We start from the raw sequence: 20,049 nt of genomic DNA on the forward strand, positions 1-20,049 counted from the left end.
AGTTCACCTTCATAAACATAAGGATTGAGAGAATGTAGCAATATTAGTAGAACACATCATTGAAAGTTTGAGGAAAATCGGACAATCCGTTCAAAAGTTATGAATTTTTGAAGTTTTTGTGCAGTAACCGCTGGATGAGAAGACTACTGCAGTGTGTGAAAAACTTAGATGTCACATGCGTACAACAATATAAGGAAAATATAAAGAGAATTTCACAAAATTTCATCTTATGAAAAAAGTACACATTCCCCCGACTCGTTACCGACAAATGTTATGGGTAATATTATTCCCCCTGCCTTTAGAAAGAGGCAAGTCAAGTGCTCTTTTATTATGCGAAAAAAGTGAAAATATGTTGAATTTTCTTTATATTTTCTTTATACTGTTGTACGCATATGACTCACAAGCTGTAGTAGTCTCCTCAGCCAGCGGTTCCAACACAAAAATTTTAAAAATTCATAACTTTTGCATCGATTGTCCAATTTTCCTCAAACTTTCACTGATGTGTTCTACTAATATTGTTGCATTCTCTCAATCCTTATGTTTATGAAGGTGAACTTGTCCTTTAAGTATTTCATGTCTGTGAATTTGAAATTCAAACTCTAGCACATTGTACAACAGCAGAAGACATTATTCATGGTGATATGGTATTGACAAGGCAAAGTTCAACAAATCTCTATGACAGCACCTACACTGTATAATTTTACAAACATGCCAGCTGAACTGTTGCTTGCATATAGCAGAAACTCTCGTAATGACATACATGTACATGTTATTTTTCTCCTATTGACGAAAACTGACACAATCATTCCCAGACCCATTATTGAGATTATTATCCCTCATTCATCCAGTCATCCCTCACAAAAATTGGGAGGGTTGCACACATTCTTGGTGTTATATACAACTGTTCATGGCCATGGGAGATTAAATTAGGAGCCAAATTGCCCTTTGTTCTAGGTGACAACAGGCTTTTTTACAAAGACTTCCTTATCTCCTCCCCCTCCCCGCCCCCCCCCCCCCCCCCAAAAAAAAAAAACCCAACTTATTATGCCATACTGCTCCATACTACATGTGCCCTACCCTGGTTAGCTTACAATTACATGCATGGATGTACAACAGCACAGGAATACACCCGACAACAGCCTACATTGTACAAGCCAAATGTGTGTGCATACAATGTAGGTAACAAGGGTAAGGTACATGTACATGTACAGGCTGTAGTGTAGAGTGGAGTGACAAAATTAGGGGGGGGGGGGGACATAAGAAAGTCTTTTCATCTTTTGTGTCATATGTACAATGTACCTATTTCCAACAGTAGCGAGTGGGTATGCATCTTTTATACCAAATCAACATATCATTCAGCACACATCATTTCATATTGTACTAGAAAAGCACTCTGATAGCGCAGATCTCCAAGCAGCTAATTTCTACCCATCCAACATGTTAAAAATCATCCAATTTCCCAATTTAGAAGTATTTTGTTTACATAATCAGCTTCCAGCTGCATGGCACCTTGCCTAAGCAGGGCACACGCTTTAGAGCACGTACATGCAAACCTCAAATATGCCCAGCTTGAACTCATAAGTTTATTGACCCTATCTGTAAAAAGATAAAATATCCATCAAATCCATAAAAAATTCCCAGATACAAACTACCATAATTTAATCGTCTGTTCCATGTGTCATGTTATCAACATTTCCTGCAAGTTTCATCCAAATCTGTCCACAACTTTTGAGTTATCTTGCACACAGACAAATGCACAAACAAACCAACAGTGATGAAAACATTACTCTTCTTCCTTGGCGGAGATAATAATTACAATCTACCATTCCTACTGGATTGCATGCAATGGTGATGGTGTATGGTCTCAAGGTGGAGATGAAGTTTTGACTTGGCAAGCTTGGATTATAGCAAATTTTAGACTGATTTCTTCTTTTTAACACATTTGTTGCTCCATGAATTTTTGTTACAGAAGCTATAGATATCTAGATGTTCCACTGGTAGCCACCACTCCTACAAGGAAAGGAAAACATGGTGTGACAGCTTTGGGCACTAATGTACTTTTGCACCACCTTGTCAAATGACTTCTAAACATGCAAAATAACTCAATCTAAATGTTTAAGAACTTATTAAAGATAAATTACATTTGAGTCTACAAAGTGTAGTGGAAGTTATGTTTTTACACTTTTTCAAGCATCAGAATGACTTGAAATGCAGCTCTGCACACAAGCAGTCAGTACAGTACGAATATATGTTCAGCACATGCAAACACAGTAATTTGTCTGATCTGAATGTATTCAATATTTCATTTTGTGCTGATCACCGTTTCTTTTTCTTTACTTCATTTTCAACCTGTATAATTCTATTTCTTTCCTACTTAATTATCTTTTCTTTCTTTAAATCTAATTTCTCTTCCATTCTATTGAAACTATTCCATCTTTTCTTTTTTCCCCTTTTCATTCTGATCTTTTTGTTCTCCTTTCTTTTCAAACCTATCGATCGAGCTCCTTTTTTTCCTTTATCTCAGTTTCTTTTTCTCTTTTGTCATTTTTTTTTCCATTTTCAAGCCATTTCTTATTTTGTAATGTTTTATTTTTTCCCCCAGGTTTCTCTCTCTAGTACTTTCTTTTTTTTAATACATTTCCTTTTCCCCTTTACCTCTCCTTTTTTAAAATTGAATTTATGCCCACCCATTTCTTTTCTCCTTCTTGGTCTGTCTACTCTGTCCTCTCACTTTTGTCTTTCTATAATTTGAAGTCTTCTATGCTTTTGGAATCACCATACTCAAGATTTTCACATTCTTAATTCATTCACACACAAATCATTGAACAACAACCCCCTCCCCCACCTCCATCATCAACAGCTACCTCAAGAAAAGATACCAAAGAAAAACTTTCTGTGATCACTTCATTCAGATTAGACGACCGTCTGTTCTGTGCTGCTATGAACGTGTTTTACCAATCATACTGTACCGCCTGCTTGTATGCGTTGCAGCAAGAGCCGCTGCGATCAAGCTACGGACATAATATTCTGACATGTGTAAAAGTGTCAAAATGGTGAATATTCTACTTTTACTGGACTCTGGTCTCACTCAGAAGCAAATATTCTTGGTGTTATAATATTCAGAGCAGGGTGAGTTTGTGCATGTTTGGAAATCAATTGATGAAATGGTGCACCACTTTATCCATTGATATCCAAACATGCATGGTGCGAAAGTCCACTAGCACATTGTTTCACACTGCCTTACCCTCAATAGCTGCATTCATTTTACTCAGATCAAATGACTGATTGAACTGAGCTGCGCTGCCGCATTCCTAAAGTTGCATATAATAATGTGTAAATTCACATGATGTACATGCACTGCATAAACTGCTCATTGATTGTGTGTAGTGTAGACTAGAATGTCAATGCAATAAAGTTATTCTGAAATGAAGTGTCCGCTCATGTAAGAAAATCATGAATGAAGGACGAAAGTTTACCACTGGTTGCATTCTGTCACGTTGTGTGCCAATGCACGACACCTTGTTTGTCTCTTCTCAATCACGCCACGCAGGGCCGGGAAGGGCGTTAAAGCAACCATGTGGCGTACCGTAAGTGCTTTCATTACGCACACTCACACACTGCACACACACACACACACACACACACTGCATCCCATGGAATGCAAAATCTCACACACATGCACACAGTTCAGCACAGTACATGAACACAACACACACGCTGCCGAATCAATAGACAGAAAGATCCGTCTGTCCGGAGGACTCTTTTGTATTTTGCCATTAACGCCGTCCTCCGTAGACAGACGGAAGGTTGTAGTACCCATTGCTGTGTGGATGTTCTTAACCACTGTCTCTATGGAAAATTGGGTGAGGTACCTCACCCTTCTCGATTGCGTCTAATTCACGGCCTTAGGTCGGCAAATTTAAGCTTGAATAGTTAAATCAACTATTCAAGAATAGACTACACTCACCAGATTAATGAATAATCCAATATTTCGGTCGAATTTTCAACGCAAAACACACATCAACCAGCCCGTCGCGTCGTCACGTTCAAACTGCAGAAACATACAGTATGAATTTATTAGCCAATCACATGCGAGGTAGTTTCTACGTGTTTTTTTACTTAACAAAGTACCTTGCATGTGATTGGTTTACAGATTCAAAATGGCGACCTACAGCTAGCGAACGGCGATGTTGCGATATGGATAAAATTTCTGCATTATAACCGCGTTACTGTGAGTATTTCGATTGCAAAATGTGAGAAATTAACCCCAAATATTGTTGCATAATGTGTCATGTCATGTCAAACTTGTTTGAATGTAAAAAAGCTGTCTGAAATTTGGTTTATCGTAACGTTTGATCTGTGCGCTACTGCCACACAGGAGCTGGCATCATTGACTTCGGTCTGTATACGGAGGGGATCCGTGCAGCCAGACGCAGTCTCCGCGGAACATTCCCCGACGGACAGATACAGACCGATCTTTCGGTCAACCGAATCAACTGCTTGCCTCGTGCCTTGATTAGGGTAAAATACTAAAATCTCACACCGATAATACAGGGCCGTAAAGTGCACAATTGCCTTGCTTTGGCTTCACTCTCAGTCTCACTAAGCTCAGTTCAGTCAGTGCACCACAACGTCAAAATGCAACCAATGGCAGGTATTGGCAATAAATAAATGGCAATGGCCAATGCAATGCCAGTGGTGTCTTGTGCAATTGTGCGAGTCGAGTGGTCAGATGATGAGACGCCTTGAATTGATGGTGCAGTGCGCTGCGCGCTGTACGGTGAATGGATTACACGCGCAATCTGACAATTGCAATGTCTTTCTCGAGACGTAATTTACATATTTTCAACAAAGTAACGAACAAAACTGCACCACAACTGGATAAAACAAAAATCCAAGTAAGTCACGGGTAGAACAAATAATTCACTTACGCGAGAGATTTCCCCAACACTTTGCTTGTAATTTTTCTTGGTGAGATTGGCCACAAGATTGGTAATCTGAGACAAGGCCAGCGACAGGGAATCCAGATTCATTATTTCATTCTTTCAGGTTGTAGATCACCAAGTGGGCTGGAAAGTCCCCCGGCTGATCTCGTAGATACTGTAGAAAACTATAAGCCGATCTTTAACAAAAAATAGGGTTTATCCAACATAATATTCGGTAATTTAGATAGGAGTTTCGCGCACCTTAGTGAGGTGCCATATTGCAGTAATTGAGATAGACGTTGCCGATTTGGATTAGCGTGATATGATTCGCATAATATGCATGATCTTCACAGCAAAATGATATAATAAATAAAATGAAGCCTCTACATTATCACTAATAAAAGAATACAATCAAATGAAAAGATTTGAATAAAAATAAAGGTACTTGTAATGAGGATTCATATTACTTTACTCGAATCTAAAATTAACGTCTGTTGTGATTGTATGCAATCGAACTGGTGATCGATAGTTGCAGATCGGAAATGATGGTGGCAGCATTTTTGTTTACTAGAGCTTTCCTCTCTTATTTATTTAGGGGATGGGTGAGAAAACTTTCTCTAGAAGCACTCACTGATGAAATACTAGTAATCTGAGCAGTTTATGAAAGTATACTTTTTATTCTTTCATAACAGCAATTTGTATTTCAATACATGGTGCATTCAGTTTTTATTTCTTTGTTAGTTTTTTATTTGTATGCCCTGCAGGTATAGGCCCCGAAAATAAATTGTTATGAATGATGTGATACTTGATATGAGAGACGAAAATATATGAGAAATATTTCATTTTGAAAAGTGACAAGAAAGATTTGGTAAATTCACTAGCAGCATATGTACACTTATACTAATAATAACCTATTATATTTGCTTTGGTCATTTATACTAAGTTCAATTCTTTTGTATCAATTTTCAAAATTTACAAAAAGGTCTAAAATAGGAACTACAGCTTTGTTGCTTCAGTAGCTTTGTACAATATTTTCATAATTCTTTGATTTTCTTTTTTACAATTCTACTTTAAGTTACAACCTTTATCATGTCTATGAATCAAACAGATACAGAGATACAGATACAGATACAGATATTTTTATTAGTCTTTCTTCCAACAAAAAAGATAATCATTTTCCAGGTGAAAAAATACAATACAAATTATACAAAGTACACTGTATACATAATTCAGACATGAAAATATAACTACAACAATATAACTTAGCAGTCGCAAATAATATACAATCCACATAAATTAAAACACAATCAAAATATCTTCACAATCATAATACAGAGTAACCAGGAAGAGAGACTAATAAGAGATAAAAAGACAGAGAGAGAAAGAAATAAGAAAGAGAGTGAGGGAGAAAGAAAAAAGGGAGACACCCAACTAGAAGTGGTAAAAAGAAAGGAAAAGTCTGATATAGAGAAGAGAGAAAGGACATAATTTATGCACTGCACTGTGTTTAAATTAAATTACAAGAAAGAAATACATATACAAAGACTGCACTGGGAAAGACACAAAGACAACCTGTCGATAGTGCCCTAGTTAAGGACACAAGCTGGAATGCAGTGTTCAGGAGTAGCATACCTTCATGTAACTTCATATAACTTCAGATGCGGAATGTCCCACCAGGTGCAAGCCAGGCAGTGACCATGCCAACCGAATCATGCAAATTCGTGTAGTTAGCACGATCAACGCCCGGCACACTCCAGGCAAGACAATCCGCATCTACTCAAACAATTTACCATGGTCTTGTGTAAGTGTGCTTAATGCACGTGAGGTTAAAACAAATCGAGTGGTAAAAATAAATAAATATGACCAAACGTCTTCATTATATCAAGTGATACGAGGCGAGAAGTAAGGGTGAGAGGGGAATGAGGGGGAAAGAAAGGAAAAGGAAGAAAGAAAAAAAAAGGGAGAGAAAGCAAGAAAAAGAAGAAAAGAGAAAGAGAAAAAAATGCATATGCTGGTAGAGAGACTACATGTACCCTATTGTTTCCCCATCAATAACAAATTAAGTAACATATTATAATACATATAACAAATTTAAATGGCATCTTATGATACATATAAATCCCTAAACACAATTCATGTGTCAAATCTACAAACGCCTAAGAAAAGATTAAAGAAAGTGACTACGGTAGAAACCAAACAGCTCCAACTGACTCAGTGTCGCTGAGTACTATTGAATATATATATTGCACATGGAATAAAAAATTCTTCTTTGTAATATCTAATGATACAAAAAAGAAGGTAACGTATAGGGGAAGGGGGAGGGAGAAAAGAAAAAGAAAAGAAAGAAAGAAAGAACAGTTAAAGAAATGTTGAAAAGAAAGGAAAAAAAAAGAAAGATAGCAAGAAAAGAGAGAAAATGCATATGCTAGAAGAGAAACTACATGCTTTCCCCATGAATAACAAATTTAAATGCATACATGAAGTATATAAATTCCTAACATAATTCTTCACAGATAGTTACATTGGATATCAGTTTCATAAGGTTCATATGTCAGTCTACAAACTCATAATAAAAGGACTGGAACAGCAAAGACCGAACAGTCACTGACTCAGCGTCGCTGTAAACTATTGAATAAACTTATCAATAGTGCCTGCATTTTATTTCTGAAGAACTGAGAAATTTAACAGAAATTGTAAGAAGATGTCACTGTGATGATCAAATTAGAAATAGATCACATCAATTGATTTGATTTGATTTGATTTATTTCTGCATTTTTCACAAAGTAGCCCATATACAATGTAACAATCAAATACTTATCACATTATATCCAACACAAAATGAATATGAATAATTATAATCATATTCAATGTATCAATAATGAAATATTGCATAGCTGAATTATAATCATACAAACACAATTGGGAAATATTTGCTTATTCAATCAAATTATACAAAATGCAGCCACGAAGCTTGAGTTTGATGGTGGCCTCTGGAAAAGCATATGGCTTATATTTCTTTAATTCAATACATATTAAATTGTATGACCGAGTAGGGTAGCTACAAAATGCATCAGTGCAAAAGTGAGTTAGGGTGCAAGTGCATATGTGCAGTTTTGTTGTTTTATTATTGTCAATGCTAATTTTCTTTTTTAAAGTGTAGATTAATTTTCTTATAAAAAATGATGTACAGTGCAGATATATATATAATGTGCAGATGTAAACAGATCATCTTTGTCATAATAAGAATAATTATCTCAGTAGGTCCCTAGGCCCTACATATGCCTGTAGAATAAAACAACATATCATTCAGGGCTCAACACTTTTTTGTTTGGGGACTTGAGTGGGCCACTAAGATTTTTGAGGGACATTCGATCTGGTGTCCCAAGAAAGAAAAGTAGGCACCTACTGGCTTGAAATACAAGGAAATATAAAAATTCAAGTACCTGATCGGGTCACCAAAAAATAGCTATTTTGGAATTTGGGTGACCTGACATCAATATTTAGTGGGCCCCAACTGGGCCCCAGGCCACTGGGCCATTGCTGTATTGATTTTGACTTCACACTTATCATGGAGGTAAGTCACCTCGGATTCCTCTTCTTATCGAATACTAGTATGAGATGGAGAGGCTGGGGGATGCGAGAGATGCACATTGAACTGAAGTAAACATACATGTATTTTTTATTTGCTTTTCATTTACACACTTGAAATAACAATCTCCCAGTTTCAAACACTGAGATGATAAAAAAAAGACATGTTGATCAGACATTTAGACATTTTGAATGCATAATCGATCCCTTTTTGGTAAATGACATTGCCAATAACTAGAGTTCTACAAGACATACCCACTGAGAGTTTTCTGTGGTTTGGTACAGTGTACAAAATTTCGCCCATCGTTGTCTAATACGAGTACAACTTGTAATAGGAAGATGATTGTGTTTAGTCTAGTTTCAAAGCAATAATAAATATCTTAAATTCAAATCATGTTGGAAAGGAGAATGTAAGTGAAAAAAATCTTAGTTTTTGATTATGAATATTTAATTATCTATCATTTTATTATGAAATAAAGTTGAAATGAGGAATACGCACTTGATGCTGATTTCTTGGACATATCTCCAAACGTTGTTTCCCAAAGGTAGGGATTGTATGATAGACTATTTGAATGATAACGCGCGTGAAATGAAAACCCGAACCGCTAGCTCCAGCAAACCAACCCGCACCGAGCCGGATCTATCGGGATGCGCGCTGCCTTTTCATGCTGCATGCTGCAGAGACGGACTTGTCTACTTTCACTTTCGGCGTCCAGGAAACCAATGAATATCATGGATTACCATAACAATAAGGTGATCAAAGGTAAGCAACAGATTTGAGAGATCAAGATCTTGCCGCGCCCGCGCTGTCTGAATTTCTTTCTTTCAACTTCCAACTCAAGCCAAAGCCAACAAGCAAGGCAAGCTTCGTTGCCACCACCCGTAGTGGTTTGGCAATGCCGAAATGGCCAGTAGCAATGCATCCATGCATGGCCATGGGCTGTGTAGTGCAGAATACTAGGTCTAGGATCCAGAGTAGGCCAATGTTTATGATGTCCAGTTCTACGAATTCTATATTCTAGAATTTAGAAAGGAAAGAAAACCTATACGTAGATCTTTGCTATGTAGAACCTAGTATAAGTACAACTTCCAACATAGATCCAGGTCTAGTCTAATGGTTTGCAAGGATTTGATTCATAGCATTTGCAAGTGATAATTTACGAGGCCGACCTTAACGTTAGTCGTTAGTGTTTGCTGACATTTGACAAGCCACAGAGCAGGGCACTGCCAGTGGCAGTGTGCATTTGTTCAATCTTTCAGTTTTGTTGAAGTAGAAGTCAAGTCATTGTTTGGGCATTGTTTGTTTATATTTTCCCCATGCTGTCTGACATTTAATAGTAAACATGAGTCTGCCGGTACATCTGATGGACAATGATGCTGAGCAGAATCCAGGCCTTCATAATCTACTGCAAGCTCTTGGTCAGCATCTGACAGCTGATGGAACATCCAAACATGTTGAGGAGTCATGCAAACAGGTGTGTGAAACTGCTGGTTCCCCCATCAGTGGCGGATCCAGAGGGGGGCGCGACAGGTGTACGCCCCCTCTTTATTTTTTGTTAAAACTAAAGAAATAAAGAGAAAAAAATGGGGGGGGGGGAATCGTGTGCCCCTCTTTAATTTTGTAAAGGGGCCTCCCCTTTACAGAATTCCTGGATCCGCCCCTACCCATGTCCCCCATGACGACGATGAGAATAGTATGTATTCTGACTGTGAGTGGGGAGTTGACATAACTACCTATAATAAATACTAGGTTCTGGATTCCCTCTCATACATCGTACTTTACCACCTGTTTACACTTGACCGAAAGATCGGTCTTTATTTTGTCTGTATGTTCCACGGAGACTGCATCTGGCTTTACAGAATCCCCTTTTTTTATACTGAGGAAGAGCCGTAAAAGTTTAAAAAGATAATAAAAAACTCCTCTGGACAGACAGATATTTCTGTCTAACCTTTAACTTGTGAGTCATGTAACCAGAGGGGAAAATTTGGGTGGGTTTCTAAATTTGCAATTTTCTCTTTTTATTTGCACAATTTGAAATTTAAAAAAAAAAAACCTGGGCGAAATATTAACATTGCAGAAAAAAATGTTTGTATGTGAGCTACTAGTCATACTTGTACGTGGGAATCTGAAACTGCAAAGTGAAGTAGCATTCAAGCAATCGCTGCTAGTGCTACATAATTATGCTGTTTGAGGTAGAAATGAACAAATTGCAGATGGATGTGATCTAGGGTCATGGATTGCATCAAAGATTGTTCTAGATAGCACAGTGTATTAGAACAAGGTGACTTTCTGAAAACAACTTGTGATGGTTTATTTCAGCCTGGGAAGGGTATCCTTTGTGTTCTTCAAGCAAATATGTTTAGTGTCATATTACTAGAGGTATCTGATATAGAAATCAATATGTGTCTGTTTCTGTTTCCGAGGTTTTAGAGCTTGATTCAGCCAAGAGGATTAAGACATTCAGTGTGCAATATTTTGAGATTTAACTTTCTCCAGAGAGCTACGTATATGATGATTTCTGATGATTTAAGAGCATTCTTCAACAGTACATATTTTTGTCAGAGATGACAGCTTGAATGTTGAAATAAGTGGTCAACTGGTACAAATACTTGCATGGCTGGTTATATCCTATCATGCAGTGGTACTGATATGGACAAGTACTGTTCAGTTGTATGTATGGTCAGGACACTTGCATCATGGGCAAGAAATTTATTTTCTCTTGATTCTGAAGTTGAAGCCAAACTCGCTCAACATCTACCACAACTCTTTCACTACATAATACAACCTTTGCAGCTGATTGACAAATTGCCCTACTTGTATGGATGTAAATAAGCACTGAATTGATCAGTGTTTTAGTAGTAGCCATGATAAAAGAATTTCATGAATTTGAATAATACAACCTTGTATTATATTCCAATCGTAATGCATTTAAAAAAAAGTGACATGAAATGCCTTATTTTATGCTGTGTTTCACAAATGTTTTCCAGTAGTGTGTTACAAGCTGAAAGCTATATCTTGTTTTGCTGCAGTTGTTCTCCCAACACAAGGTTTGTTCATTGCAATCACTTCAGTCATGCCTACCAACTTTCTAACCCATCTTCATTCCACCCACAATCTCCACCCCTTCCCCTGCTTTCCCCTCCCCATCCTTTCCCCAGGCCAGGGAGAGTCTTGAGAGAGAGAAGACAAACTACCTCCAGCACCACATCCTACACCATGAACTCCACAAGGTGCTGATGGATCACAGCGTGGCTTCTCAGGACATGGCCCCAGACTCAAAGTCTGCCCAGGTGGGGTTGGTTGTCACAGTAACAGTACAGAGCCATCCTCTGGAGATTTTACAATTCAGAGAGTGTCAACAAACAGTTTAAACGGGAACATAGGTTTTGGTGATAAAATGGTATTTCAAAACAAATATGTCTACATAAAGTTATTGATGTTCCTTTTCGGGGGGGGGGGGGCAATCTCTCAGGTCATTGTGAGGTTTTCTTATTTATAGAGACCAAGAAAATTTAAAACAAACAAACAAAGTATAATAAATCCCCAAACTTTTAACTAACTATGCACGCACAATACTACTAACACAAGTTGGGATAAGTGGAGCAAGTCCTTACATACATGTATGAATGCAATTAGTCTATGGATACACAATTTTTCAGCAGCATGGCCTTTTCAAATCCTTAATGTCAACACAGTTATTGTGTCTGCACTGTGCAGTACTTGCACATATATATTATTTGATTTCTTCTTTTATATGCAGGTTTATTATGAAGTTAAAAAAAAAAAATGCAGCATTGCCTGATCTTGTGGTTTACATTGTGGTTCAAAAAGAAAACAAAACTGTATACTGAACAAATGTGGCAGAGTATTATCCCTGACACATAAGTGCAATGTATGTATCTGTTGCAAAGGCAAGTCTGCTCATTCTTGCCTTATGTTGTGGTTCTCAATTGCAAATTTAACCACTTGTGAATCTGCCTTCTAAGTCCTGATTCAAGAAATGTTATGTTGGTGAAATATACAGGCACAGCATGCATGCATTAATTTCTGTAATGTATAAAGTCTGTCAGACTTGTTAAATCACTTTGATGATAAAAGCTTTTCACATCAGCATTCCATATCAATGAGATGCAAGTTCACTGTTTCAGTATCAGGCAAAATATCATATCAACCTGAGTATTTCTTCCCCATTTTTTTAATTGCGTAATTCATGAGACACTTTTTTCTCTCTCTTTTTCTCTGTCATCAGTTTTATGAGGCTGTACAGCGATGTCTAGGTACAGCAGAAGCTTGTGATTTCTTGCACAGCAGACCGGTGGATGAAGAGAATGTAACACTTCTTGGACTGGACAGAGATAAGCTCCTTGCTGGACACCATCAGAAGAAGGTCAGACAAGCATCCAGTCATGAGATACAGACTGAGTTGTCCACAAAGACTCCAACTCTCCCACTTTGCGGCCATTTTCTCAAAATTTCTCACTCTCCCACTTGAGCTTCAATTTCTCCTGCTCTGGTTGTGTTTCTTCTGCTTCAGATTTAGCCTAACTTGGCCAAATTTTAGTTTTGTCATATGTATTTACTGTCAACCTTGCCTAAATTGAGTCTATTTGAACTAGAGAAATAGCTTCCAAATTGAGAGAAAATTTGACTAATGAGGGATTAAAATCAAAATAAAATATGAATAGATGAGGACGTGAATATACCTGCAGCTTAGGTGATTATTTGCTTATGTGAGGTTGACATAAGCACGGTTGACTGTATGTTCAAAAACTAGGCTGAGATACGACTATGTAGCCCCACAGAGCATCTATATCCCTAAAACTTCCGGGGTCCTTAAATGGGTCCTGGACTTCCTGCAAGGGATGTTGTGCTTCACGCTCTTGATTTGTGCTGTGTGCACATAATAATTTGTATGCATGTTTGAGTGATGAGATCCGAGTCTCCTGTTTGCTATGGGATCCAGGTGGGAGAATCTCCCATTCCACAGGTACTTGGGGTTGGAGTCTTTATTTCGTGGCGTGGACCAAAACGTTACAGTATTATCCGTGGTACATGTAGCTTTTAATAACAGGGCAGAGTGCTCCTGTCAAATTTGTTTCCATTTCAAGAATTATTAGTTATCATTAGACATTTCAAGGCATTTGAAAATTCTGCCACTGAAATTATCAATTATATATGAAATTTCAAAGGACTTGGAATGATAGTGTGTTATATTTTTGTTTTTTAATTGTCACATTATGCACCATCAATAAGGAGTAAACATCGTAGTGAAAAAAAAAAATGAAATACACCTTACCACAGAAATATAATTTCTGAGACACTTTGTGTTCATGCCCTTGTCTCTGTTGTAAATGATTGGAGCATACATGTTGCATTAGTAAAAGCGTTGGATCCATCAGTTTGTGATGCAGTTCATGAAAACGTTTTGTTTGCCTGCAGGTTGTGTCGATGTTGCAGCCTCAGCTGATACCCCTGATGGAGGACCACCTACGGAAGAAATGTGAAGAGATTCAGTCCTTTCATGAGACAGAATCAAATGCCACTGCAGGTATCCACTTGGAATAAGCATTTTAACATATTTATATTATATGTTTTCCTTTATTAGAGTAGAAGCTCTTCTGTATTGGAAATTCAACTGAAATTTGTGTTAAACGTTTGATCTCGTCACATGATCGAGGCAAAGATGGGTCTTTCCACTGATGAAGGCTGTAGCATTAACAGCTGAAAATTCTGGAGGTAAATATCTTGTATTGAGATCAAAAGTTTAACACTAATTTTAATGGGAATTTTGTTATAACCATGTTCGTTGTAGCAGGAGTGCACCATGCTACATGTATCATACCCTTGTAGTAAATGTAGATGTTGCAATGCATAAAATTCTATTATTACATATGTAGAATTTTAAATGATCCTGGTGAAACATGGTAGCAGATTTAATTACTTCTGAAATCTTCCTTTTGAATGGTTTGTTGAAATGAGACAGGATATAACAACACATGAATGTGTACTCTTTAAAATGTCTTCTTCAGTTGAAGATCTCACCTTTGCCAAGGCCACCCAGCTGCCGGACGTCCTGCGGAGTGAGAAGACCAAGCTGGAGGATGAGAGACGGCAGCTGAAGCTTGACCGGTTGCTAAGGAACAAGCAGTGCTGGCAGTACTACCAAGTGAGTGTAGGATTGATGGGGGGGGGGGGGGGGGGGAGGAATCTGGACAATGGTGTACTATGCTAGTTCATGTTTATAAATATATGCCGCCTTTGAGATGAGATGTGTTTTGTACCATAGTGAACTGTAAGAACACAAGTGTCATATTTTTCTTTAGCACAAAGCCCAATGCAAAACCTTTTTGGTCCAGTGTATTCCAGTTATAACAAAGTCCTTGGAACCAGCAGTTTTCTTTCATTATGATGAAATTTCGTTAGAACTGAACAGCATGGTATATAAAGATATATAGATGATAATTTTGGGACCTGGATTTTGATTTCATTGTAACGGGAATTTAATTGTAACGGAAATGTCTTAATTGATATTACGGTTGGCAAGTTTATCATGAGATTCATGGAACTGAATGATTGTCGGTCTGCTTTTCTGCAAGTGGGAGAAATAAACCTTTCAATTGCGCAATGAATATTCATGCTAAAATATCTGAATATATTTTGGATCATGTCAATTTATTTTTGCCATGTTACCATATCTTTGCAGTGAGTTCAGTGCTTTTGTGTGCACATAAGGAATAGCCAATTGGAAAGTTATGGAGAAGACAGGGAGACCCCCTCATAATGAACTTGTTTACAAAGAAATACTGCATTTAACCACGTGAATTGTCCTAACTTTTCATTACTGTATTTAAGTGCTCTCTGTTCTAATACATGTATGAGGTACCAGTTATAACGAGGTACAATCGGCAGCCCCACAGCCTTGCTATAACATACTCAAGTATTTCAGAGGCTGATGGAGCCATTGATGTATGTGTGTGTGTGTGTGCATGAGATTTCGGCTTCTAAAATTCATCTCTTTGTTCTCCAGGTGCTGAAAGAAGCACTGCACACACTGGAGAAGTTGATCACAAACCACCGGCTGCGTCTCCAGGCGGACAGGGATAGCATCACCACAGATTGGCTGAGTGCCAGATGCCAAGCCATGCATCTCAAAATCAAGTACGTATCTCGAATCGAGAATAGACCGACTTCTAACACTTCTTTCACCTAACGTTAGATTACTGGATGAAAGAATATATTTTCTAGTGCATTTCTTTTGTCTAATTATGAACTTATCATTAGCCTTTACACAAAATGCGCAATGCATGAAAATATGAGAAAAGTAAGAATCATTTGTGGCTCTAATTTGAAATATTAGAGCAAAATCTGTGGGATGTAGTACATTTAGTTGTTTAGTTCACTTTGTAAGGCCATCTTTATACAGTAGCTTTTCTCACTGTATTTTGTATTAACATGAAGAACCTATACTGCAGTTATGTCTGTGTCAAAGCATGAATAATAATGGGAGTGTGAAAGACAGTTACATAGTTATTTGTTCTGGCGGTGCAAACTAACATGTCTTCACTTATTTTGTAATCAGCTCTCATTGATATATCTCTGTGGAGGTTTACCAATCTCTTTTAATGCTTGCATACATTTATGCTGCCTTCATGGATTATGAAACAGCACATTCAAAGTGATAAGCAATTTCATCTTTAAAGGGAAGGAGCATACATTATTTACATTTGAACTGAGTTTCCTGACCTACATGTAAATGTGTGAATATAGCTTGTAGTGAGGAGTTAATTTGGCTAGCTCGTAGTGAGGAGTTAATTTGGCTATCACTTATGGATAGCATGATGCTTTTGCATATCGTGTAATTTGCACATCATCTAATTAAGTACATTTTTACTATCCCAACAGAGTATTTGAAGCCAAACTTCTCTGCAGCACGTATACACCAGAAGTTGTGAAGGCTCATCGAGTTGCAAGGTAACTTGTTAGTTTGCGTTGTTGTTGCACCTATCTTTTAAATGTCCAAGGAATTTTTCTGTTTAATTCACAACAGCCTCTTTTATATATTCTTTCCATTGATGGTAGCAATCTTCTACAAGAAGATATTCAGCTTGCAGTGTTGAAGATAAAGTCGCTTAAATTCTCATCCTGTATGGTGGTATTTTGTTCTGCAAACAGGCAACATCTAGAGGGCGCCATACAGGAGCGAGAGACCGACTGCACAAGGCACGCCCAGGCACTGCGGTCCTACGAGGCGCTGGGCATGGGCTTCGATGAACTCGTGACCGAGTACCAGCAGCTGAGGTCGGCAATCGACAACAAGAGATGGGCACTGCGGGAGCTGAGACAGAGTCTGGCGGAAGAGAATACTGGTGATCTTATGACCCTCAGATAGGCAGAGTATCCAGCGCTGAGTTTTTGGACATATTTTTGATCAGCGTAACTTGTGTACTTTTAGGGACATGAGTAATAGCTGTCAAAATTAGTGACTGCATGATTTTCATCGAGGGAAATCGTTAGAGTTACTTGACCATTTATGAGATGTATATCTGAAATATGTAATACACACGATGTAATACATCAAATAACTTGGACAGCATAGCAATGTGGTTGTCTAGACAGGCCCTGTCATGAGGTCACTCTGCTGTGAATAAGAAGAAGTTATGATGTCCTAGACTGCGATTACATGCAAATGATGGAAATTCAGGACTAGAAGACTTTGATGTTTTTCAGTACTGAGATTTGAAACCAGTGTTGCAAACCACCCCAGACCATCTCCCCAGTGCTCCGTGGTGATGTATGACGACATTATATTTCCAATACACACTCTATGTGTCACCTGTTGTAAATAATACAAGATTGTTAAGTCAAAAATGCTTTGCAAAGCAATTTTCTTCTTATCTGAATTTGTCGATAGGACTGTAAATGTCAGGAAACTCTTATTCACTCCCATTAAGTGATATCTTGAGATATGCAGCTAACTTGCCAATCAAATCTACCAAGCTTTGGATCTGATTATTTCTTCCTTGTAATTTTTCCTCCCTTCACCAAGGTTGAGCATCCCTTACTGCAGAAATGTAAGCTTGCGAGCCCCCTGGCAATTAATCTGCTGTCTTATATCTGCTGGGCATCCTTGTTGATTTCACATCCTCTCCTTCAGCATGCAACACAACTCACAGCTTCAGGCCAAGATTGTATACATTTTCTTGAACCTTTACTTTGGCTCTTTGCAAGGTGGTTTCATTCACGAATTTAAATTCAATGTCTCGCATGTTCATCACCCACTTTTTGATTCTTGGTGGTAATTTGCTTTGTTGGCTTGTTGAACACGGGCAGCAATGGCTTGTGGGATGTGATGATCTTGAATTTGGGTGCTCCAAGTAGGTACATCTCGAGTCTGTCTTTACCCCAACTGATGGCCAACACATCTTTCTCTGTTTGACTGTATCTCTTCTCAGCGTCTGTCGTGGCTCTGCTGATGAAGTGAACTGGTTGAAGTCCTCTCTCAGTCTTTGGAACAGGCCGGCTGATAAGCCCTCATGGAAGCTTGCTTCTGTGCGCAGGATGATTTTCTTTTTGGGTCAAAGTATGTGACTGTATTGTCACATGTAACACTGTCCTTCAGTTTCACAAAGGCAGTCTGTTTTTTTTTTCCCCTATTTGTACTTCACACCCTTCTTGGCAAGTTCTCTCAAAGGGGCTGTGAGGGATGCGTAGTGGGGGATGAATTTGGATAAATATCCAATCATGCTCAGGAAGCTCCGCACTGCTTCTTTTGACTCTGGTGGTGGGCATTCCTTCACAGCCTTCACCTTGTCCTTGGTTGGCTTCAATCCATCTTTGGTGAAGAGGTACCCGTAGAACTCCAACTGCTCTGCTGCAAATCAACACTTCTCCTCGTTGAAGATGATGTTGAAATCTTTTGCTCTTTCTAGCAACCTTCTTCAGCGTCTCATTGTGTTCTTCTAGTGTCCTGCCCCCAATCAGGATGTCGTCTCTTTGGCTCAGACACTTTTGACTTGGGATATTGCCAAAAGATTGCCAAAAGATCCCGAGATGATTAGGCTTTGAAGATGAGGTGTTTTGGTCTCATGTTTTCCCATGGTGTGCTGAAGGTCGCTATGTCCCTTGGGGATCAAAGGACAAGCTGGTGGTATTCCCGTCTCATATCAAGCATTGAGAAGACCTGGCAATCATGGAACTTGTAGGTGCCGGTGAAATCTTCAACTACTAGTGTTTGCGTGATTCTGCTGTGTTCCATCTGCTCGTTATCCGCTCTCAGATCAACACTGGCTCTGATCATGTGTGGTTGTTGTTCATCTTTGGGTGTGCTGTTGAATCATGGTTTTTGCTGTACCACTAATGGTGAACACCATGTTACTGGTTGGTCCTCAGGGATTGTTTCCAGGATATCCTCTTCCACACACTGGTCTAACTACTGTTTCAGTGGTTTTTGAAGGTAGATGGGGACTGCTCATGGTCTTTGTGCTAATGGGGCTGCATCCTCGATCTTGTGCTCAAGGAGTGCTGTAGGAGAGGATGTGAAAGTTGACACCAAATTCTCCCTATCACATATTATAGCTGATATCAAGCGATATCGCCTCACGATACCGACATCTGATCGATCATGTGTCTGTGGCTAGTTGCTGGATGTACTGTCCTGAGCAACCATTGTGTGGCAGGTTATTGCAATCAAGTTTGCCACATACTCTCATTCAAACCAGCAAGTTTGCTAAATCTTCAGTTAGAGAGTTTTGCTACAATCATGTATTCCTTTTGTGTACAGTGCACTCCCGTTATAACGAACACGGTTATAACGAAATTCCGGTTACAGCGAAGTAAAATTTAGGGCCGTAACTTTATCCACTCTATGTATTTTCATTGTATATTTGTTCGGTTATAACGAAATTTCGATATAACGAAAGAAAACTGCTGGTCCCAAGGACTTCGTTATAATGGGAGTCCACTGTATGTTTTTTGTTTTGTTTTGTTTGTTTTTTGTTAGAGATGGACCGCTTGATTGTAATTTGCACAGCACTGCACACCTCAGCTATAGAATAAGTGTCTAATAACATTATGATGACGAATAATGCAATTTGTGATATGCATGCTCAACAATCGCATCTATCATACAGTATTGACTGCAATGATGTGAAACAATTGCATAGACATTATCATGGTGTTAATAAATCTGACATTTATTCAGTCTTTCTTTTATCATGATCTTAGATCTAATCTCAGTGTTTTCGATATATACATAGACTGTACATAGAGTATACACAAATATGTACAAAATAAAATATGTTTGCATATTTCAATTTCTTTGCTTCATTGTTTCCTTTGCAGTCTTCTCTTTGTATAATCATATACAATTTTACAATATTGTTTCTCAGTTTATTTGTTGTCTCAGTCTCCAAGGGGCTAATGCTACTCAAACATTTTGTTTTGTTCTTCATAATACACGTGTAGAAAATTGTTCAAGACGTAATGGCAGTGGTTATGGGACTATGATGTCATCCTAATTCTGTGGTCCCTAAACAA

The 20,049-nt window shown here is 38.3% G+C and overlaps 2 protein-coding genes across 2 annotated transcripts in view; one reads left to right on the forward strand and one right to left on the reverse strand.

Annotated features, from left to right (window-relative positions):
- LOC139735461 (CCR4-NOT transcription complex subunit 1-like) overlaps positions 1-5,191 on the reverse strand; it is a 68,053-nt gene extending 62,862 nt beyond the window's left edge. The window contains exon 1 of the mRNA XM_071646216.1: positions 4,932-5,191. Within this exon, the coding sequence (XP_071502317.1) occupies positions 4,932-5,033 (102 nt within the window). The 5' untranslated portion in view covers positions 5,034-5,191. The remainder of the gene's footprint in view (positions 1-4,931) is intronic.
- Positions 5,192-9,245: 4,054 nt separating this feature from the next.
- On the forward strand, positions 9,246-16,903 carry LOC139735497 (HAUS augmin-like complex subunit 4). Its single transcript, XM_071646254.1, has 9 exons — positions 9,246-9,276; positions 9,852-9,988; positions 11,673-11,804; positions 12,764-12,901; positions 13,954-14,062; positions 14,550-14,680; positions 15,542-15,672; positions 16,417-16,485; positions 16,687-16,903. The coding sequence occupies exons 1-9, from the start codon at positions 9,246-9,248 to the stop codon at positions 16,901-16,903; spliced, it is 1,095 nt and encodes a 364-aa protein (XP_071502355.1).
- The last annotated feature ends 3,146 nt before the right edge of the window (positions 16,904-20,049 follow it).

The sequence above is a fragment of the Diadema antillarum genome, unplaced genomic scaffold, assembly GCF_040938485.1.
Source record: "Diadema antillarum isolate AM-2024a unplaced genomic scaffold, OU_Dant_1.0 seq00000581_RagTag, whole genome shotgun sequence".
Classification (NCBI taxonomy): Eukaryota; Metazoa; Echinodermata; class Echinoidea; order Diadematoida; family Diadematidae; genus Diadema; species Diadema antillarum.